The following is a 22,608-nucleotide window of genomic DNA, read 5'->3' on the forward strand; positions in this document are numbered from 1 at the left end:
TACAATGTACACAATATATATTTATTCAAACTGAGCTCCCCAAACAGAACACTAATTATCCATAGATCAAATGAAGATGTCCAACAAGTATTCGAGTTATTTCATCCATCTCTCTCTCTCTCTCTCAACTGACTTCAATCATTTGAGAGTGGCTGTGCCAGTGTCCCATCTTATGGGGTGGCACATTTCTGTCAAGCTCAGTACTTTTTGTATGTGTGTGGGGGTCATTTATAAGCTATGCATCACAGCTCATGACAAAGAAGTATAACACAATGCCAGAAGATATTTTCCCCTATAGATATATATACAAAGTATTTTAGTACTAATTGAATTGGTTTCAATCATTGAATTCAGGCCATGGTAGGTGAGAAGTAGCTGACCCTTCATCAACCAAGTGTTGGGGAGGGGAGAGGGGCTAGATTGTGGCGGATTCCCTCACAGTGTAGCATAGAGAGAGGTTGGAGGAGAACTGGCTAGAGAACTTGCCTGGAACTTTTAATCAAAGAGTTAACTTTGAGCAATTACTAAAAGGCCTTTGTCAAATCATTTACATTTAACAGATATTTGTCCTCATCTTGCTTGTTGTTAACACATTTCAGCTGGTATACCCTCCAGCCTTCATAAGGTGTCTTGGGGAAATTTCAGACCTGGGTATCTTTCAATGTTATTATTATTATTATTATTATATTCAGGTCACTGCCTGGAATCGAACTTGGAATCTTGGGGATAGTAGCTTGCACTCTTAAACACAACGCCATGTTGCCCATGAGCAATTATGGAGTAAATTTTAGGGTTTATAAATCTAATATTCTCCTATCCTTCCTTAATACTGGTTCCCATATGTTATTCATATCTGCACTCGGTCTGCTTAGGAGGTTGTTGTGTCCTAGTATATGTGCTGCTGCTTTTAAGATGTACTTTTTAATGTTTTCATCTTATTTACCAACAAACAAGATAAGAACAAATATCCGTCAAATTTAAATAATGTACATAATTCCTCATCTCTTAAATATAGAACTGTAGTGCCTTTGTCAAATGTTCTAACATTTATACCAACTGTCCTTCCTTGTGTGAATTTATTGCACCTTGTAGCATTATTTTGAGCTATTTTACCATTCATGCGTGCCTGTTCTATATGCTCTTGATGGCCAGCTCCTGTCAAACTGTCCAGTTCATGCCAGCATGGAAAATGGATGATGATGATCAATTGAAAATCCACGAGACACAATTCTTCTTTACAATTCTAAAATTGGATCCAGTTGAATATTACGTAATAACTTATTTTATAATCATCATCATTTAACATCCATGTTCCAATGTTGGCTTGGGTTGGACAAAATAATTTTACATTTTTTTTTTAAACCTATCTTCTAGAAGTAACTGGAGTAATTTTTAAATGCAACTGTTTATAATAAACCTTTTTGTTAAATCATGTCCCCAACACACAACCTTAAATTCTGATATACACACTAAGGTATTCAAGTAGGAAATATAGCAACAAAAGAGGTTAATTTAAATCAAGCAAAACTAGTTTACATCGCAGTTAATCAAATACTTAAGTGTAATCTATAAATAAAGATACAAAATATTTCTTTAGAGTAAACGTAATAAAAAATGACAAATACCTTCTAACCTAGCAGTAATTAGAAATGCAAAAACTGAACTACTGAGCATCTTATGTATAGACAACAGTCCCCAACCAGGATCCATACAACATTTTAGGGACTGCTTCAATAAATAAATATGTCACTTAGGGAACAACACACACACACACACACACATTTAAATACCAGGCATAGCAAGGTCATCACAAACCTTGTATTTCATGCTAATTTTCAACTGCATGAATATTTAATATTCACAAAAAATTATAATACAAACAAAGGAAAGAGCATTTAATAGTTTTCTTAGGCAAAGATATATTAGCAACAACCAAAGAGCAAAATTGCAACTAAACATGTCAAAGTTGCTAACCTGTTCATTCTGCTGTATTTTTATTCCAGTTAAGATTATATTTTTTAATGTCTTCATCTCATTTCATTTTTCCGTAAGGTGAGATAAATAGAAGCTACAAATTCAGTTCATATTAGGTAAAATTCAGACACAAAATCCAAAAGTATATGCAGATACATGCATGGACATGTGGTTAAGAAGCTCACTCAGCAACCATATGGTTTCAGGTTCAGCCCCAGCACACAACACCTTGGGCAAGCGTCTTCTATTGCTGAGTTGATGAATGCCTTGTAAGTAAATTTAGTAGGCAGAAACTGTGTAGAAGCCCATTGTGTGTGTCCACCCCACTTGATAACTCTTATTGGTTTGTTTACATCTGTATAGCTTAGAGGTTTGGCAAGAGACCAAAAGAATAAAAACCCAGTTTAAAAAAAAACGGGGTCAATTCGTTTGACTAAAATCTAATGATATTGGGTTGGTGCATAATTATTGTAGCTTTTTTTCAACAAAAGCAATAACATGTAACAAAAACATTTTTAAATGATTATTCCGGAGCATATTCACCATCTACTTCAATTACTGCTTCCCATTTCCTTGGCAGACCATCATTACCTCTGCCAAGGAAGGAGGCTATGTTTTCATCAGCGTTGGTTTGTCCGTCTGTGTGCAAAATAACTCAAAATGTTGGTAATGACACAAGGAACAGATGGTGAAATTTTGGTAGTGATCTGGGGAATTTTTATGGATTCTTGAAGGATTTTTTATTTGTTATATTTACTTTACATGAAGTATTACAATGTTATTGTTCTTTGATTATCTCCCTTGAACACACATTCATCGTTTCCACGTAACCTATGGTGGCATTGCTGTTTCCAAAGTTTATTTTCGTTTCTTTATTAGTAAGCTTACTCGCATATCTATCTTAAAATGAGCTGCTTGGCGGAGGTCTGTGGAGGATGTCATGACACGCCTTGACTACTGGGATCAACTCAAAAGGTTCAGCTTTGCTCTCTCCACCGCCGCTGTGAGCTCCGTATCATCTGTATGATGTGGAAAATATTCCATCAACATTGCCCATCTTTAAAATTCGTCCGAAGCTTGGATTCCTGTTTTTAAAGAGATTTTTTTTTTATCATATGGCTGTGTTATTTTTTTTTACCCCTGCCAAAGAGGTTATGTTTTTGCCAGCGTTGGTTTGGGAAATTGGGCAATTTTCAGCATGCATGTATATGGGTGGAAATGAGCTGCTTGGCAGAGGTCTGTGCTCTCCAAGCACTTTTCTAGTTTAAAGTGTTTTTGTTAAATATTGTTATTGTCTTTGTTGAATAAAATTTGTTGAAAAAAAGCTGCAATAATTATGCACCAACCCAATAGAAACAAGTAAAAGATAAGAGAATTGGGAAGAATCATTTACAGAGTGTGTATAACTATGGAATAAAGTCCATTGCATTTGTTGTCACGTCATGAGATGGCCTGTTGTCAGTTAAAAACAAGACAAATTCCAATTACAGCAGTCAATATAATAGGCTATATCCAAACATCTGCCATCAAAAACACTGCACATCACTCTTGGTTTTTAAGGTACAGACTTCCTGTTTTAAAAGGAACTAAATGAAAACTTCCTAAAATGTTTCATTTCAATTTACATTCCAAACATCAGCTTAATTAATGACAAAGTTATCTTCTATATTCATTATATTTTAAATTTATTGGAAAGAAAAAGTGTATTTCAAGAGAAATATGTTAACAAAAGAGCTAAAATGGGATTAAGACATTAAAAGCATAGCTTGCATTGAGAAAAAAAAAGGAATATTATTAAATGTTATGAAATGTGTTATTAGGCCTTAACTAGTATGCGTTTCATTACTTTTAATAAACCATGACAAAATCATAATTTATGGTTCAATATGTAAAAGTGCATTTATTTATTTCTTAAAATGACTAATAAAAAAATTACCTTTGTAAGAGTTTTTTAATAAATATATTTATATTAATATCTCGATGGTTGCTAGAACTTCTTGACCACATATGCAATGTTGTGTGGTTAAGAAGGTTGCTTTGTAACCACATGGTTCTGGGTTCAGTTCCACTATGCAACACCGGGCCAAGTGTCTTTTGTAGCCCCAAGCCAGCTGATATCATGAAAGCAGCTTTGCTTGCCCTCATCATAGAACTGTTTCACAGTTATATAATGCTTAGATTCCTTGTTGTTATTACAACTGGTCACACTGCACAATTGAAGACCAATGAAATAAATTCTCGTTTCAAAAAGCTTCAAAAAGACCCGCCCAACTCATGCAAGCATGGAAAAACTGACATTGAACAAATGTGCGTGTGTTTGTGTGAGGGAGAGGTTTACTTCCTAACCACATGGTTTCAAGTTCAGTCCCATCACATAGCACCTTGGGCTAAGTGTCTTCTATTATAGCTCCAAGTTATAATACAAGTCGATTTGGCAAATAGAAACTGAAAGACAGAGAGAGAGAGAGAGAAAGAGAGAGATACAAATGAATATCACTTTCATATGAGCAGTGTCCATTTCCAATCTTCTGTGGAAACACTGACTATGGGGAAATAATACCTTATATGGAAACGGTGAGGGTTGGTAACAGGATGGCATCCAGTTGTAGAAAACCTACTTCTACAAATTCCATGCAGCCCATGAGGGCACAGAAAAATGGGCATTAAAATGTTAGGGATTATATAATTTCATTTGTAGGATATAAAAGTTCTAAATTTAACTTTATTCATTCTCAGTAACCACAAGTCTAAAGTATAAGATAGTTTTCATTACTACATCATTAATTAAGTAGATTAGTTGGGGGGGGGGGGGTTAATCACAGATTATCTGTGATAAAGAAGATGCTGGTAATATTCCATTGAATAGCTGGCCATGGTTTTATTCCATTACCAGAGAGCATTACAAAGCCAATGCATATGACTACAATACAGCCATGAGGGATGCTAAACCATTTGAAGAGAAAATTAAAAGGCAAACCACAAGAGTACTTAAAAAAAATTTTTTTTTAAATACTAAATGATGCTTTCCAAGCTAGAAATGCATCAATGTTTATAGTAAAGGAGCAGCAGAAGCAGAAAATTTGTAGCATCCCATGAGATTTTCAAAGATAGTGCAAAAGCTGATCGGCTACATAATTATGGTGAATTTTTTCATTTTACTTATTGCAATTCCAACTTTAATAGAGCAGACTGTAAAGGTTGAAAATTCCTTATCACCAACAATTGATATACTTTGTCTTATGACACCCTAACCTAATAGATCATCTCTTGTCTAATAGATTATATAGCAACAGTTTCCAGAAGGAAAGACTACAGAGCAACTTCTTGAGAACTTCTATTTCATAGAAAGATCAGAATTTATCCAAAATCAAACTAGCATTTTCAAAAAGACAACATTGAATAATACAGTCTTAGATATATCATGTCTGAAAGAAGGAGAGGATAGTTACATAACTGGACCTAAATCTGCTCTGAAAAGAGTTAACTTGAGGATAATCGACAACTAATAAATAGTTCACTGAATTCTCACTGAAATGGCTTCACAAAATCTTTGCCTTTCATCTCTATTTTATTCAGTCGTTTGGTTACAGCCATGTTGGGGGCACCACCTTGAAGGGTTTTAGAGGGAAAACAAATCAATCCCAGTGCCCCTTTTTTTTTCTTTTTTAAAGCCTGGTACTTATTCTAAATTACAGGGACCATAAAGACACCAACACCACCATCATCATCATCGTTTAACATCCGCTCTCCATGCTAGCATGGGTTGGACGATTCGACTGAGGACTGGCAAACCAGATGACTGCACTAGGCCCCAATCTTGATCTGGCAGGGTTTCTACAGCTTGTTGTCAAAAAGTGGTGGGGGTGGCACACAACAGGCTTCTTTCGGTTTCCATCTGACAATCCACTCACAAGGCTTTGGTCAGCCCAGGGCTATAGTAGAATACAACCTGCTCAAGGTGCTACGCAGTGGTTGGGAAGCAAGCTGCAAACTTCTTACCACAAGCCTACACCTGTGTCTAACTGTACTGGAAGCTAAAAACCTCGCTTCATAATTTTCTCTAGGTAATTTCACAAATGCAGAATCCTTTTAATTAACATTTTACTTCTAAATCAACATGTTGCTTTGGTTACTATTTTATATTTAGGACACATTAACCTGTAAGATTTAAAGCATTTGTAACATCAAAGTTTAAGAGATTAGATTAAGCTGCATCTGTGTGGTAAAGTTTGTTTCTCAATGACACGTTTAATATACTAACGATGGAGAAAATCACTATGCAAAATGTAAACGAAAGTAAACTATGAATTTTTATATGCCTAAATACAATTCACATATTTAATGTCCATTTTCCATGTTGGTATAGATGAATGAGTCTGAGAGAAATTTGGGGTAGGATTTTTACAGATGGATGCTCTTCCAGTTGCCAACACATGCCAGTTTTTTCCAAATAAGGTGTGATGTGTTCTTGGTTTTGTTTCTTTACTCCAGAGGAATTCAAAATCACAGAGTTAGTAGGTGATTTGTTGACAAGCAATAAACATCACCATCCGCAGCAGAAAATCCCAGCCCCAAGCAGTGACATCAACTTTTGCAGACCAGATGTAGCCATAGCTCAGCACAGGTTGTAAACATTCATATACATGCACGTGGCTTCTTTCAGTTTCCATCTACCAAATTCCTTCACATGGTGTCATGCGTGTAGGCTCAAACCTAAAACCATGAGGTTGAGAACAAAACAGCCATGCCCGGGCATGCATTTATTAGCCATGGATATATAATGACAGGCATTCAGAAAACTCTTCTTCCATTGATTACAGTCAATCATATTCATCCAGGACTTCTTGTTTTATGTTTGGTACTAATATCATCGAGTTATAGAGTGTCACAAAGTTATTTGGGGCACAGCACACCTACATTTTATCTTTTTAATTAACAGTTCTCAACATTTTGTAAGTTCAATTTCACTGCAGGACACAGACAAGGGCGTTCTAATATAGCTTTGGGCTGACTAATGCTCTGTGAGTGAAATACAACATGGAAAGGGTGAGGAAACCAAATGATGAACACATTGGTGTGAAAACCAACTGGAGTGTTCAAACAACACTTTGTGATATTTACTGTATCCAAGTTGTACAGACACTACCTTGCAAATCTTGCCATTAGAAATACATATTTCTTTACTACCCACAAGGGGCTAAACACAGAGGGGACAAACAAGGACAGACAAACGGATTAAGTCGATTACATCAACCCCAGTGCGTAACTGGTACTTAATTTATCAAGGATGAAAGGCAAAATCAACCTCGGCAGAATTTGAACTCAGAATGTAACGGCAGACGAAATACGGCTGCGCATTTCACCCGGCGTGCTAACGTTTCTGCCAGCTTGCCATTAGAAATACAATGAACCAAACTCCCAGACCTGCTTTTATGACAGACTGCATACATCAGGAAGCTCTTGTTGACAAACCAGGTAATGCAAGAACAATATACACACACACACACACACACACACACACACACACAATGGGTTTCTTTCAGTTTTTGTCTACTAAATCTACAAAGCTTTGGTCAGCCTGGGGCTATAATAGAAGATTCAAAATGCCATGCAGTGGAGCCCAAGCCAAACCCATACAGTTGGGAAGTGAGCTTGTTAACCCTCCACCCACACATACACAGCAGGCTTCCATACAGTTTCTGTCAACCAATTCCACTCACAAAACTTTAATCAGTATGAGGTTTGAGTGGGTGACTGTTGCACAAGGTGCCACAATGCGATAAAATCCAAAACCACATGATTACTCACCTTCAGGCTTCTGCACAGTCTCTTCTATGTACTAAATTCCACACAAAATTTAAAATACCCCAAGACTATGGAAAAAGATGCTTGATCAAGGTGCTGCACACTGAATCAGGGACAACAGGATTGTAAAAATCTTCATTGATTAGTACTTGATCGTTTAGCTTACCTATTGAAAATATATCTTCTAAAACCAATATCATGTGATATGTATAACTGCAAATATCTTAAATACTGCAGCATCAATTTTCATGGACAATTTAAGGCAATTTGAGTCACATCTCTCAGTGTTTTCTCTATTTGCATCCCATTTTGCCTATTAGAGTGAAATATGAATCACCAACAAGGTTGTGCTGCCTCAGAACTCACTAAATACTGAATCGTTTTTCAAACTATTCATGTCCAAGTTTTTAAATAACACTTTGAACCAATTCACACATTCAACTCTTCAACTGCTTGCCTATTATGAAGGGAATACATTTTGAGAATTGTGCAGTATATCCAAATAAGCTGCTCTTAGATAGGAATTACCATCATATCACAACATAACACCTAAACAATAAAATATTTAATGCAAGCCAAGAAGTGATTCTATACTGAAGTTCAAGCTGTTAGGGTTTAGTTAGTTAGTTAATTTTTTTGGCTCAAAAAGCAAGGCCATGTAGGGGGACATGGAGTTATGTACAGGGTGGTGTTCATGTAAAGAGTTCAGGCCACTTGTGGTCAAGGGTGACTTTGGACCGAGCGGTCGTCAGCATCTTCACCATCTCGTCTGGCAGCTTGTTCCACGGATCCGCAACCCTGACGGAGAAAGCCCCTCTCCTTTGATTGAGATGAAATCGTCGCAGATAGAGCTTTTCGGAATGACCCCACAGCCGACGCTCTGGAGCAGGAGTGAAGAACAGCTCTTTCGAGAGGTTACACTTTCTGCTTATGATGTTGTGAGCGAGAATGAGATCACCACGGCGGCGGCGTTTTTCTAGAGAATAAAGGTCGAGCGACTTCAGCCTTTCTTCATAAGACAAATTCTTGAGACCATGAACCATGCGGGTAGCCAGCTTCTGGACTCTTTCTGGACTCAAATCAAATCTACCTCAAGTCACACATGACAGCCTTAACTACAAAAAGAACACACTGGACAATGTTTGACCATAGGTCATTCAATCAGAGCTAACCTGAGATTATACTTCAGCAAAAATTAAAAACACTTACCACTGGATCTTTAACAATAGTTAGAAGGGTTATAATATTGGTTCCTCCTTGTAAATTTTCTAAAATTTTAATTTCTCTCTTTATTTTCTTCTTTTTTACTGGCTGAAAAAAGATGAAAATCAAAATATTTATCCAGACAATTTGTAATATGGAAGGAAGGAAGAAATTGTTATGTAACCATCCAACAAACTATTCATGCTGTTCTCTTGTTCACAGATAAAATCACACTAACCCACTGAAATACACAGCAGTTAAGCTTTCATACATTCCCTTTGGTCTCATCTTTGATGCTTTAGATATTAACAAAAATAATTTAATGACTACCTTAACATTTCAACAAACATTTACAAACAGCTGCAACATAAAACTATGGCAAAATTTTCAGTCAAGATCAACGCATTGTTTGGGATAATTAACAGTAAAAATTGGAAAATATATGGACTCATTTTCAGCTCTGACAAAACTGATATGAAATTGCATGCATAATTCCAAGGAAAAAAAGGGGGCATATTTTGTGGAGGGTTAAAAGCTTACTAGTAAATTATGTAAGAATGACATCTTAATAGCAATACTTTTCTATGAATTCAAATATATTAGAGAGAGAGTACGTATGTTACTAAGACAAATATTTATTAAAGATAAATAAGTAACAGACAGGAAGAAGGAATGTTCATTCTTTTTCACAGATAACCAAAAATTTTATCCAGGTATTTGACCCTATTAAGTTTATGGCTGTAAAATATTTGTAAATGCTACAAACACCCCCACAATATAAGATCTAAACCAGTGGCTCTCAATCTTTTTAATATCTGGGCCAAATCCAGGGGAATCTGCACAAAAAGAAAAAAAAGGTCAATTGAAAAAGTTATAGCTATAGAGGGAAGAGTGTCAAGGGCCACTGGAAGGATACTTGAGGCCCCAGGAGCTACAGTTGAAAACTGCAGGTCTAAACCCCTGTCATAGTTCCTTTCTTTAAAAGGGGAAAAAAACCCAAAAAATTGAGGGAAGAGATCAATGGAAGCAGCAAACATCCTACAAAACACTCTGGAACCCCTTGGCACCATATATGTCTGCAAGTGTAACTTCCAATACAAATTGATTTTGTTTTATAGTAGTTTTCTTCCTTTCATGCTTCTGTTCCGTTGTATCACATTCCTTCAACTGTTCTGTAAAGCTGTGTCCAACCAATTCTTCCACTTCATTTCATATCATTACCAACATCTGCTGCCATTTAGTAATCAGCTCACCGTCCACTCCAAACTCATCACAACATACTAGCAGTTTCTTGTTACACATCAACAAATCACAATCACTCTCTCGTCAATGGGAATATCTCACTATCATTTTTCTTCTTTTTCTTCTTTTTTCTTGAGGGTGAGGGAGGGGCTTTACATTAATGGAAACAAACTCCAGCTGTTACAGCTACTTACACTGCAATATATATATTAGGTCACTTACATAAATTACTATCTCCACAAAAGGTGTCTTTATGTTTATAGTGTAAACGAATCAAACTGTCAACAGAAATGTACAATGTGACAGTAGCTGAATAGTTAGGATGCCAGCAGACTGTTAGCAACTTTAGTAATTGGTTCAAACCAAGGTTTTAGGTTGTAATACTTTGCCACTCCGATACAGCCCAAACAGGCATGACCAAATGGGTTACAAAGTTCACTTCATAACCCCAAAGTCCCAAGTTCAAACTTACTGCATATAACTTGCTACATGTCTGCTACATGCCACATGTTTTGGTCCAACCCAATCCTTGTGAGAGAAACTGAGCAAGTAGAAACTGTGTTGAAGCCTACCAGATAGACTGAACCTGTAAATTCAGAAGTCTAATATTATCAGTGTCATGCTGATTTGATCTGATGATAATGCTAAGACTCCAATTATCTGTGGAATATTCAACCACTTTAATTTGGCAAGTAAGCATTTCTACTGATCAAACAGCAGGAGTATTTGTTGTCAGGGTTCACAAGAGATGCACATAATTCACCCAAACAAAAGTCATTAGGTCTTGGAAATTCATGACATTAAACTATTGTCATCCAAGCATTAACCAACAAAGTAAATGTCAGAATTTTGGGAATTGTTTAAGGATAGGTTGGTTGGTTGTCTTTTTTTAAATATATTCTTTTACTTGTTTCAGTCATGCTGGAGCACTGCCTTTAGTCAAACAAATCGTCCCCAAGACATTCTTTGTAAGTCAAGTACTTATCTTACCAGTCTTTTTTGCCAGATCATTAAGTTACTGGGATATAAATTCACCAACATCGGTGTCAAGCAATGGTGAGGGGCGGGTGTAAAACACAGACACACAAACATATAAAAGACGGGGTTCTTTCAGTTTCCATCTACCAAACGCAGTCTAGGCTTTGGTCAGCCAAAGGCTATAGCAGAAGACACTCACCCAAGGTGCCATGCAATGGGACTGAACCTGGAACCATTCTACCTTTCCTTTAAGTGGCCCTGTGGGCTTTGCTTCAACTTATTTGAAGAAAGAAAAGGAGCTAGTGCAGTGGCTAGGAGAAAAAAGCTAGTGGATATTAGCTGCTGAGAAGAAATGCCCAGATAGTGCTTATAGGTGCAGCTATAATACTAATGGTGCCTGAGTAAACACGTCCAATGGCTTGAAACAGAAGGGCAGTCAGGAAGAAAAAGCAAAAGACTGCTTCAATACAGAAAAAGAATTTGGTCACATTATAAGAATAGGCTCCTAACATTTTGGACAAGGCCTCCAACTGGACATTAGCTGGGTTTGGGCAAGCTGGGTCAATAATAAGAAACTCAAGTGGTGTTGAAGGCTTGGGAGAACAGTGAAAGAGAATCAGGAAGAATCCAACCATAAAATCTCAATTTCAGCAACAAAGAGTAACACATTCATTCAGTAACATTAGTTCATTGAGACCTTTTAAAAAGCTAAAATACAGCCAGAAGTACCATTGATTTTATAGTAATTTTTAATGAACCAACTCAATGCTGTAGACTAATAGAAAGCAAACTCCCCAAAGACAAGCCATATACAAGATTTGAAGGATATTACCAATAGATTCATAGGCAATGGCATTTTTCTTTCTTTTTTTTTGTGTGGAAAGTGGCCAATGAAATCATCCAAATGATCAACATTGGTCTGAATCAGATTAGCAATTCATATATATTTTGGAAAAGAATTTCAAAATAATTTCCACTTAATAGCATTCAACGGGAAGAAGGTGGAATGCAAAACAAAAACAAGACAATTGAAGATATCACCAATTCAAAATACTGATAACGTAGAAAATTATATACAATATTTCACCAAAAAAAAACCCAATTTTATTAGGGATATACACAAACTCAAGCAAATTTTAAATAAGCACAAATGCAACTGATTTAAAAACAAAGGAAATTTTGTCTCCTATCTCAAACCATTTTTTTACTTTCTATATCAAAATTAATCACATATAAACTTTTTTGTTGTCATATTTCTGGTGAAAATAATGAAGAATAATTCATTATAAAGCTGCTGTTTGAGGCCTAAATCAACATCAAAGTTTTGATGGGTGGTTTTAATTTAGATTTATTTTTAAAAAGGATGTTTGTCTCATACAACCTGGGACAGTCTGAGGAAGGTTGGTGTCGAAAGGGTTAATCTGGTTCACTTTTTTATAAAACAATTTACTAAATATGTCAAGCTTGAAAATATAATTTAATTCATTTTGACAGTGAAATCAAAAATATCAAAATGAAATTGCAACAGATCCTGATTTTAATTTACTCTGAAGCTGCAGGATTAAGTGTGATCCAAGAGCCTCAAAAATTATTGTAAATAATATTGGTAGCTGTTCAATACATAGTCAATAATACTCACTTTTCCATGAAGATTAACATCTATAACTACTTTAATACACTTAAGTTCACTGATGATGTAATTTATACATAACAGATAATCAACCAAAATGATAGTCTTTAAACAAAGAGGTTCAATTTATGCACATACAGAGCTATGCGATCACAGGAAAGAACCAGCCAGAGCTTTCATTATCTTCATGCACTCAGGACAGCAGATCCATTTGAAGAAACTTCCTGTGAGCAATGAAAAGTGGAACAGCTATTGGGAGGTGGCTGCAGATTTATCAGGGTGCCAAGAATTCTTTCCCATCCCAGTTACGAAGAAACCGGATATCATAATATGGTGTGAAAAACAGAAAGTGGTAAATCTAGTCCAGTTAACGGTTCCTCGTGAAGATAGCATAGATGCCACCCAAGCTACAAAGAGTGACTGTTATGTAAGCCTGCTCTAGGAATGAGAAGGCAAAGGCTGGAAAGGAGAAAATTTTCCAATCGTAGTCGGATGTAGAAGATTTGTTGGACACAGTGTGAGACAACTGTTGTTATTGTTAGGCCTAAACTCATTGTAAAGCAAATACCACCATAATTGACATCCAAACTACAGCAGAAAAGGCAAGCCACTGGATGTGGTTAAAAAGGAGACAATGAGCAATGGCTAGAATAATATTGAGCTATATCTGATAACCAGTTGATTTAGCAAGCAGGGCCTCATTTCAGGGGCAGGAGTTGCAATGATCCCATTGAGAGGTAAGCCACAAAACAGTGTGTGTTCTATCCTGATGACCCCAAAAATTTGCTGGCATCCGGTATGCAGAGCTTTGACTGGTAGCACTTGCATTTACATGTGCAAGTTATTTGCAAAACATAGCTGCACAACTACATGGTTCCAAATTCAAACCCACTGAGTGGCACCTTGATAAGTGCCTTCTATTAAATCCTTGGTCAGACCAAGGAGTATGAATGGAATTTATCAGCAGGAACTGAGAAGCCCATTGCGCATGTATGAGGGGACACACATGCATATTCATGCTTGGCTGTCCTCATTAACACTGCCTGAGCAAAAAGTGATAAGCAAAAATCCTGTAGCTTTAGTAGATTCACTGCTTTCAATCTACAAGGAAAAGTAGAATGAAAATGTCTTATTTGAGAAACAGGTAATGGTTGGCAAGGCAGTAAAAATCTGGAGGATGCTGAAGGATAGAGGAGTTTTGTATTAGAGGGGAAACATGGCTACCTCAGCTGGGTGGAGAGAGAAGATGGTGAAGATATGATAGGAAAGTAAGAGAGATCATACACTCAAGTTAGAAAGAGGTGTATATATAATGAAGTGGACCAGAATAGGAGAGGGTGAGTCCACAAGATTGTGAAGGGTGTGGCAGATGCAGGGGGATATAATGAGTAAGCACAGGTAGAATGGGTGGAAAAAATTCAACAGGGACATATTGCGTGCAGGTAGGTACATGAGGGAAAATAGAGGGAAATACAGCAGTGGTGGGTATGGGTGGAGGGAAGAGGATGCCAGGAAGCTGAGTTGGGGAGGGGGGCTCGGGCATAAAGGACACACTTTTATGACCTCCACACCTAACTCATGCTAACATGTAAAAACAGATGTGAAAAGTGTGTGCGTGTGAATGTTTAATTTCTTGCATATTCATTTAAGAAATTATAGTTAATTCAATACTAAAGTACACAGAGCAAAGAATTTACATAAAAACTCAAGTTCAAATAAAAGAATCATCATCATCATCATTTAACATCCGTTTTCCAAAGCTAAAATCAATGTATAGCACATATATAGAAAACAATACTACATAAGGCAACACAACACACATTCAGGAAAACAGTATTTTAGGAAACTGAATAATTACTGGTACACTTCACGTGTGTGCAATTTTTTTACTTGCATTCTTAGGAGTCACAAGATTCAAAGAGTCTGGTTGTCATGTAATTAAAATAGCAGTCCCAACAAAATACTGGAATAGGCAGTGAGGAGAATTATGAGAAAGGTAGAAAAAGACCAACTGAAGACATTGATTGTGAATACTTTTTGATCTAAGAAAAGAGGAGTTAAAGCAACATCTTAATAGAAAAAAGTGGAAATTATTTTGTAGGTTTTGAAACTTGCTTGTCCAGTAACAGCAACAGGTATAAAAATATAAATAATAATATAACGCAATGAACTTTCATATTCATGAAGATGAAATCTGAATTGTGTAGGAGATCAAACAACAACTTTAATAGAAGTGAAAGATTCAAAACCAAATAACATTTGGGTTGGTCTCTGATTTTTAAGGAATCTCTCACATTACAATAGTCTCAATGTGTATGGGGTGGGGTTAGCTTCACCTTCCATTTGGATTAAAAGTTTAATAATTTAAGATGCAATGTTTATATTATTTTGGAGTGGGAGAGAAAACATGGGATACACAAGAAAATTGTGAAATTATTGCTGTAATGTTTGCAATGATTTGGGGTTTAAACTAATCCCAGATGTAAATTCAAACAGTAAACCATTTTCCCAGAACCATACGCTCAAACTGTTTTAAAAAATGAATACTTTTACCTATCAAGCTAAGCTTAACACTCCCTAACTCCATTTATCACAAAACTTTAACATTTTTATCACCATTTCAATTTAAGCAGATACTCGTGCACATTTAATCTATTTGCAGCAACAGATTTGTCAGTAATCCGTTCTATCTGAAGATTCCTTAACTCACACACCCCCAGAATGTGTCATATTTCAACAAACTTGACTGATACAAAGAGAAATGTGGAAAACAAGATATTAAATGAAATTGGGATTGAAAAATTGTTTCTGCAAAACAAATAAAAACTTTTAACTTTTTCTTTTAAGTGAGGGCACCACACAGTCAGCACAGTATGCTTGCAACAACAGTGATGTGTATATGTGATCTTGACTTCCAGTCAATAATTACACTATGTCACATCAGATAGTCATTGATGTGTGGGTGCTTCAGTGAATAAATGTACATTTAGTAATCCTCTACAGAGACTTTTCTGATGATGCAAGAGGTCTGTAAGGAGAAATGTTTAAGCTGTACCCCCAACATCAAGTGTGGTTCCAGCATTCCAAATTGGGAGGAACATTCATTAAAGATGCTCCCATGTCTAGACAACCTTCCACAACAATGAATGAAAATCACATTGTCAAAGGGCAGACTGTGATCCACAAGAATCATCATCAAATCAGAAGCAGCATCGATAGAAGTTTGTTCCATATAATTTGAAAAGAAAAATTGAAGAAGCATAACATTATCACAAAATTTATAGAATGTCTGCAAACAGTTGAACACAAAAGCTGAATCGCAGTCAGCCAGGAGCTGAGGAAAACTTTATGGAAAGCATCAAAACAGGCAACGAAATGAGAGAATGTGACCCTGGTGTTGAAATGAAAAGTAGCCATCACAGTGTGTGCGATCATCATTGGTGTGGCCAAAAAAATGTCAATCACTCAAATGTGAAAGTTATAGTGACTGCCTTTTGATTGAAAAGTTGAGTATATTCCATATAAATGATTGAATATAGAGTATTATTTGGAGGTATTGAATCATTTGAGAAAAGCACTTCAAAGAAAGAGACCTGAGGCATGGACAAAATTTGGGTGCTGCACTACCACAATACCCTTGATCTGTGATCTTTTGTCCAAATGTTCAACTACTCTCATCCACAAAGCATTCAACTCTCCATGATTGGCATCTACATTTTTGTTTATCCAACCTACTCCCATGAATTCTACCCTGAAAGGTTTACCAATTTTAAATGGCTGAAAAAGAAAAAATTGTTATGAGAACTGTATTCTGAAACTGGAAGAATCGCTGGGAGTATTGAAGGAAAATAATTTTTTTTTAAGAAAACAAACATGATTAAATTATAAATTTTAAAAAACTAGTTTCTTTTAGGACAAAATTTGTATTTAAAATTTTAGAGTTTTCAAAAATTATAAAAACTTACTTTTAATACTTTTATAACACATTTTTCATTGTTTGTAATGTTAATTGCTTCAAAGACTTCACTGTATTTTCCTCTTCCTAATTTCCGTACAGTTTGGTAATCATCTTGTTGTCTGTTAATAAAAATAGAAATAAAAATAAACAAAATAAAATTTTCACAAGATTAGAGATACCAATAATAATTTTAAAAATTAATTTGGTAACAAGTATTTTAAATAACACTTTCGAGATAAGCAATTCAAAATAAGAACTTGAAAAAGTATCAACATCATATTTCAGGTTCAAAACTATAAAATAGCAAAAACCATTTCCACTTTCGGGCTAGAAACTACATTGGTTTTCAACAAATCCTGTACAAAGCATAAATACAGCTACGTCACTCCGCCACATACTGGAGCACTGCACATACATTTGTATGATTGACAAACCTCTCCTACAACACACTACATTTACTAATACCGTAACTGTTTTCCTTCACCAATGCTAGATCGGCTCCTGCTTTCTTCTATACCACTCCAATAAAGAAAAAAAACCAACACACTGCCTCTTACACCCCTCCTTTTGTTTCATATTGGTATTGACCTATAAAAATTTCGACTTAAACCTTTAGCATTCAGATTACTCTGTCAAGTGTAATGTTTATTTATTCACATCAATCTGAATTAGTCAAGTATTTTTATTGTGTAGCTTTGAAATTGCAATGACATGATTATTTTTAGAATATTGTAGGGTAAGTGTGAGAGACCAGACTTAGCCAGTTTAAACATAAAACAGAATATTTTGGTGGGATATGGCCAGTTTAAATGCTAAAGACTTATACTGACATCTCCTGCAGCCAATTTAAATGGGTGAGCGAGACTGGGCGATTGATATAGCCACTGGGAGTAGGAAATACTCAGCACATTTGCAATAGGATCCCTGCCCCCATTCTTCATTGAATAACACTAATGCCAAACTAAGAGGAATTAGTTATTAGTATCATCATCATTTAAAGTCCTTGTCAATGCTGGCATGGGTTGGACAGTTTAACTAGGGCTGGCAAGCAGGAAGGCTGCACAAGACTCTAGTCTGATTTGACAGGGTTTCTACAGCTAGATGCCATTCCTAATGCCAAACACTCTGAGAGTGCAATGACTGCTGTTATGTGTCACTGGCACAAGTGCCATTTGTGACACCAGTATCTGCTACGGCCACGATTCCACTTGGCTTGATGGGTTTTCTTAGGCACAGCTTAATCCTTTCTGCTATAGGCACAAAGCCTGGATTTTGTGAGGAGGGGGTTGTCGATTACATTGACCCCAGTGTTTCACTGGCACTAAATTTATCACCCCCGAAAGGATGAATGGCAAAGTTGACCTTCGCAGAATTTGAACTCAGAACATAGCAATGAGCAAAATACCACTAAGCACTTCGTCCAGCGTGCTAATGATTCTGCCAGCTCCCCACCTTTCTCAAGCACAGCATAATACCAATGGTCTCAGTCACTAGTTATTGCCTGTTAGGCCCAATGTTTGAAGATCATTCTTCACCACCTTGTCTCATATCTCCCTAGGTCTACCTCTATCACAGGTTCCCTCCATAGTAAGAGACTGGCATTTCTATACATAGCTCTCCTCATCCATATGCATCACATGACCATATCAGTGCAGTCGTCTCTCTTGCACACCACATCTGATGCCTCTTATGCCTAACTTTTCTCTCAAGACGCTTATAATCTGTCATACATGCACACTGACTTTGCACATCCAGCAGAGCATATTAGCTTCATTTCTTTCAAACCTACGCATGTCCTCGGCTGTCACAGCCCATGTTTCACTGCCGTGTAGCATAGCTTTTTGTTCACAGGCATCATACAGTCTGCCTTTCACTCTGAGGGACAGGCCCTTTGATGCCAGCAGAGGTGGGAGCTCTCTGAGCTTTGCCCAGCCTATTCTTATACTCGCAGCTATGCTCTGAGAGCGTCCACCTAACTTGGTCACCTAGATAACAGAAGCTACTTATTACCTTAAGTTAAAAAATAGGTTTAATTGAAACACTTAAATAATAATTTGATAGAGATTGGAATATTGGAAAGAAACAAATCACAAACATAGCCAGCACTTGTTAACATAAAATAAGAGATTTTTTCAAGCTTTGCTAAAATTCTGTCCACAGTTTCTCTCAATCATTAATCCCAAACAACCTCAGTCCCCCAAGGTGTTCCAATACAATAATGGTGTGAATCAACTGCAGATTTAATATCTAATTTTTATGCAATAAAACAATACACTAAAAGTATTAATTCTACATGGTAAGTCAAGTAGTAGTGAACAATTTGCAGTGCAATTACAGCAGTAAATTATACCCACTGCAATGCCAAGCAAGGCTTAGGTAGGTTTGGTTGTTGTAGCCTCTCAACTTAGTTGCTCTAACTAAATGGATACACTAAACCAGGGGTGGGCAAACTGCGGCCCGCCATAGGTTTTCATGCGGCCCGTCGAGAGGAATATTTCACAAAATTTCCTTTCAATCAATTATAGGTCTATAACCGCCTTTAAAAATATTTTCACTTGATTTTTATAAATGAGGCCCGCCAAGGTTCCAAAGACGCACTGTGCGGCCCGCGATCAAAAAAGTTCGCCCACCCCTGCACTAAACCCTTCCTAAATCACTAATTCCTTTCATTTCAAAGCACAACTAATGGTTTTGTTAACTTTTCCTTGACCTACTCAATCTACTACAACTGCTATTACTACAATGATGACAATGCACCTTTTGCTACCACCACCACCACCACCACCATCATCAAAACCACCAACCAGCATTTGATCACTTTGTTTGTTCTATGGGTAGGGCATTTCTCACAGCATCTTGTCATTCTTCAGTCTGATTCACTTAGCACTCAGTAACAGAGGCAGCTGGCCAACGTTGCTTTTGTGCAGGCCTTATAGTACAAGTTATTTCATGTGTTGCTTTTGTGCAGGCCTTATAGTACAAGTTATTTCATGTAGAAAGACCAAGTCCCCAATCCTCTGTATCGGTTCCTGTTCAGAATTACTGCACTCTTTAAAGATGAGTAACCCATGCTGTGGTTAGTGGAGTCCATGCTCATTGTCCATCCTATATGACCACCCACTTTACAACCAGTACTTGATGCTTTCTTTTCTTTTAATCACACCATCAGCCTTAGAAAGGCTCTCCACTGCAGGCCTAAAGAGATCCCTCTACACTTTCTTAGAGATTCTGCCCTCCTAACAGAGCTGTCTGCACTGCAACATATGGAACTCACATCTCCAGTCTTTGGAATGGTTTTATGGCTGGATATCCTTATTTAGAGTCATCACAATCTTATGAGGGGTCATAGTTTGTGAGTGGCAAGGGATAAAAGGTTGTCTCCACTAACTGGGTGCAAGGCTCAATCCCCATAATGTGTGGCAAACAGTACATATTACCTTGAATTTATGCAGTTCTCAAGTAGTTAATTCCTGTTGTCAATTCAGTTACTGCTTCAGCCATCTTAAATTAAAGATGGATGAATTCATAGAGCATTGAAGGTATACAGCACTTTAGGAGTTCAGAAAAGGCAATAACACAGAAGATGCAATCCAAAATATTCAAAGTGCTTACAGAATGGATTGTTAAAAAAAAAAACAGTTGAAGGTTTGAAAGATACAGAAAGGGTTGATTTCAGTTACACTTTAGAACTTAACTGAAACGAAACTGTTATGGTTGAAGAGTTAGCCCAAAAACCCAACTCAAACTTGAGAAATGGGATCCCCATAATTTGACAGAAAACCACTGTGCTGCCACCAGTAAACATCTGCACTTCTCTACACTCAAGAGAATGTATATCACCATTTTAAAACAGACTAGTGACTAGTAAGAAAAAGTGAATCTTTTACAAGAATGTTAAGTGGTGCAGACAATGGCCTAATGAAGGTGAACTGGTTAAACCACAACCCAAAACAAACCTCCATCCAAGTGTTGGTTAATGTTTTGTGGAATTATTAGTGTGATCCACTTTTGGGCTGCTACCTATTAATGAAACAATTACAATTACAGCAAACATTTACTGTCAACATTTACAATGTTTTAACACTGCTTTGAAGGAATCGTAAAGGAGTGGTGTTCTTTCATGATAATACACGACCCCTAACAGCAAAGATCATGCCTGAAAAGAAAGAAAAGCTCAGCTGATGTTGTATATATCAGGTCATCTCATAAGTAATGTCTAAATAGTGGGTAACATGAAATGGTCTCTAATGTCATATTTTATTAGAATTCATCCATTAGCATAACTACTGTCATTACCAATGACCTTTCAATGTCGTATAAGCTTCTTTAATATCATTTGTGTAAAACATCTTCAGGTTTGGTGGAAAAGAATGTAGAGAGGGAAGTTTGCACTCATTATTTTGTTTTTACTTTTGTTAAGAACTAGTCCAAGATTCTGTAAACTTTAGAACAGGTGTTAATCAGGTGGAGCAAAGTCAGATGGATAAGGAGGCTGTAGAATTTTACTGCCACTCCACCCAGATTACCACTGGAACTTCTTGGATTTTACTATCATGGATCTTCTTGATTTATAAACATTGCCAGTGATTTACATGGGAAATTTGCAATCAAATTGGAACCTCTACAACTGAACGTACACCTCATAGCAATCTTCATGAAAAAACATAAGCCTCATTAATCTCCTATAATTAAGCGTGTAACACCACACAGACAATATTCACAGCTAAGCACCTGCCTCATCACAACCTTGACAACAAAACCGATACCACACTGCAATTTGCACAAATATGTCCTTTTGCATTCATCACAACATATACTACATTGAGATTTTATTATTACTATATGTCAAAATTCAGATTTTCCTTTTGCATACATTGCTGTTTTTTGTGTAACTCAGGGTCAAAAGTGATCAAGCAAATCTATGGCTCAGCTAGTCAACCAAAGGATCCGGTGCAACCTCCAAATCTGTTATTTTACCATATGAGATGTTTCTGCGAGATGAATTTACACTGAACACCATTTGGCAAACAACATTGAAGCTGTGACCATCTTTTGTGGTTTAATATATCCAAGACTATTTTAGTATATTCATCCATTTTCAAGTAAAATCTGAAGGATATTTGGTTGTTAATTGACATATTGAGCAACTGCTATGGAGCTCTTTTATTGGATCATTTGTTTACAATTCGATGCATGTAGAGATTGTTCCTAGCGACTACTTTTTATTACACAACTACCACATTACAATTTTCATAACTGAACATTAGAAACCAAACACTGTTGCAAGCCAGATTTGGTTCCACTATTCTAAATCATCTAAGACTCATGACTAATTCTCCAGCTGTTTTAACTTATTCACTGACATCTCAGAGTACTTGAAAGATAAAGAACTACAACATTGAGTAATATTTAGACATACAATGGACACTCCTTCAGCTGCACAATAAATTTTATATTCCATCAGCAAGACCTGTCTTTTTTTTATTACTATTATTCAACCATAAGTGATGAGCAGAGTCCCCATAGGGGGATAAAATTAAGAACATGGGGTGACAATCAATCCCCCACCAAAAAAAACTTGACAGTTACTTTGACGGAAAAAAAAGACTCTCTCAAAAATTGTCCTCACAATGTTAAATTATGCAATAAATACATGTATTTAATTAAATGTATGCTACCCACTGACTTGGAGTAACAGCATCATTGTCAACAATGACAAGGGAAAAGGAGATGCTCTGGAGAAACTGAAACAATAAAGATATGAAACTGTTGGGCCTGATTTATGAAAATTAAGGAGAGAATTATAGCATGATTAATA

The 22,608-nt window shown here is 36.5% G+C and overlaps 1 protein-coding gene across 4 annotated transcripts in view; it reads right to left on the reverse strand.

The window, feature by feature from the left end:
• LOC115220694 (casein kinase II subunit alpha) overlaps positions 1–22,608 on the reverse strand; it is a 106,548-nt gene that overhangs the window by 30,809 nt on the left and 53,131 nt on the right. For all 4 annotated transcript variants that reach the window (XM_029790825.2, XM_029790826.2, XM_029790827.2 and 1 more), the window contains exons 2-3: positions 16,798–16,909; positions 8,989–9,090 (exon numbers count right to left, since the gene is read on the reverse strand). In XM_029790825.2, the coding sequence (XP_029646685.1) occupies positions 8,989–9,090; positions 16,798–16,909 (214 nt within the window). The remainder of the gene's footprint in view (positions 1–8,988; positions 9,091–16,797; positions 16,910–22,608) is intronic.

Source organism: Octopus sinensis, linkage group LG17 (genome assembly GCF_006345805.1).
Source record: "Octopus sinensis linkage group LG17, ASM634580v1, whole genome shotgun sequence".
NCBI classification, from domain to species: Eukaryota; Metazoa; Mollusca; class Cephalopoda; order Octopoda; family Octopodidae; genus Octopus; species Octopus sinensis.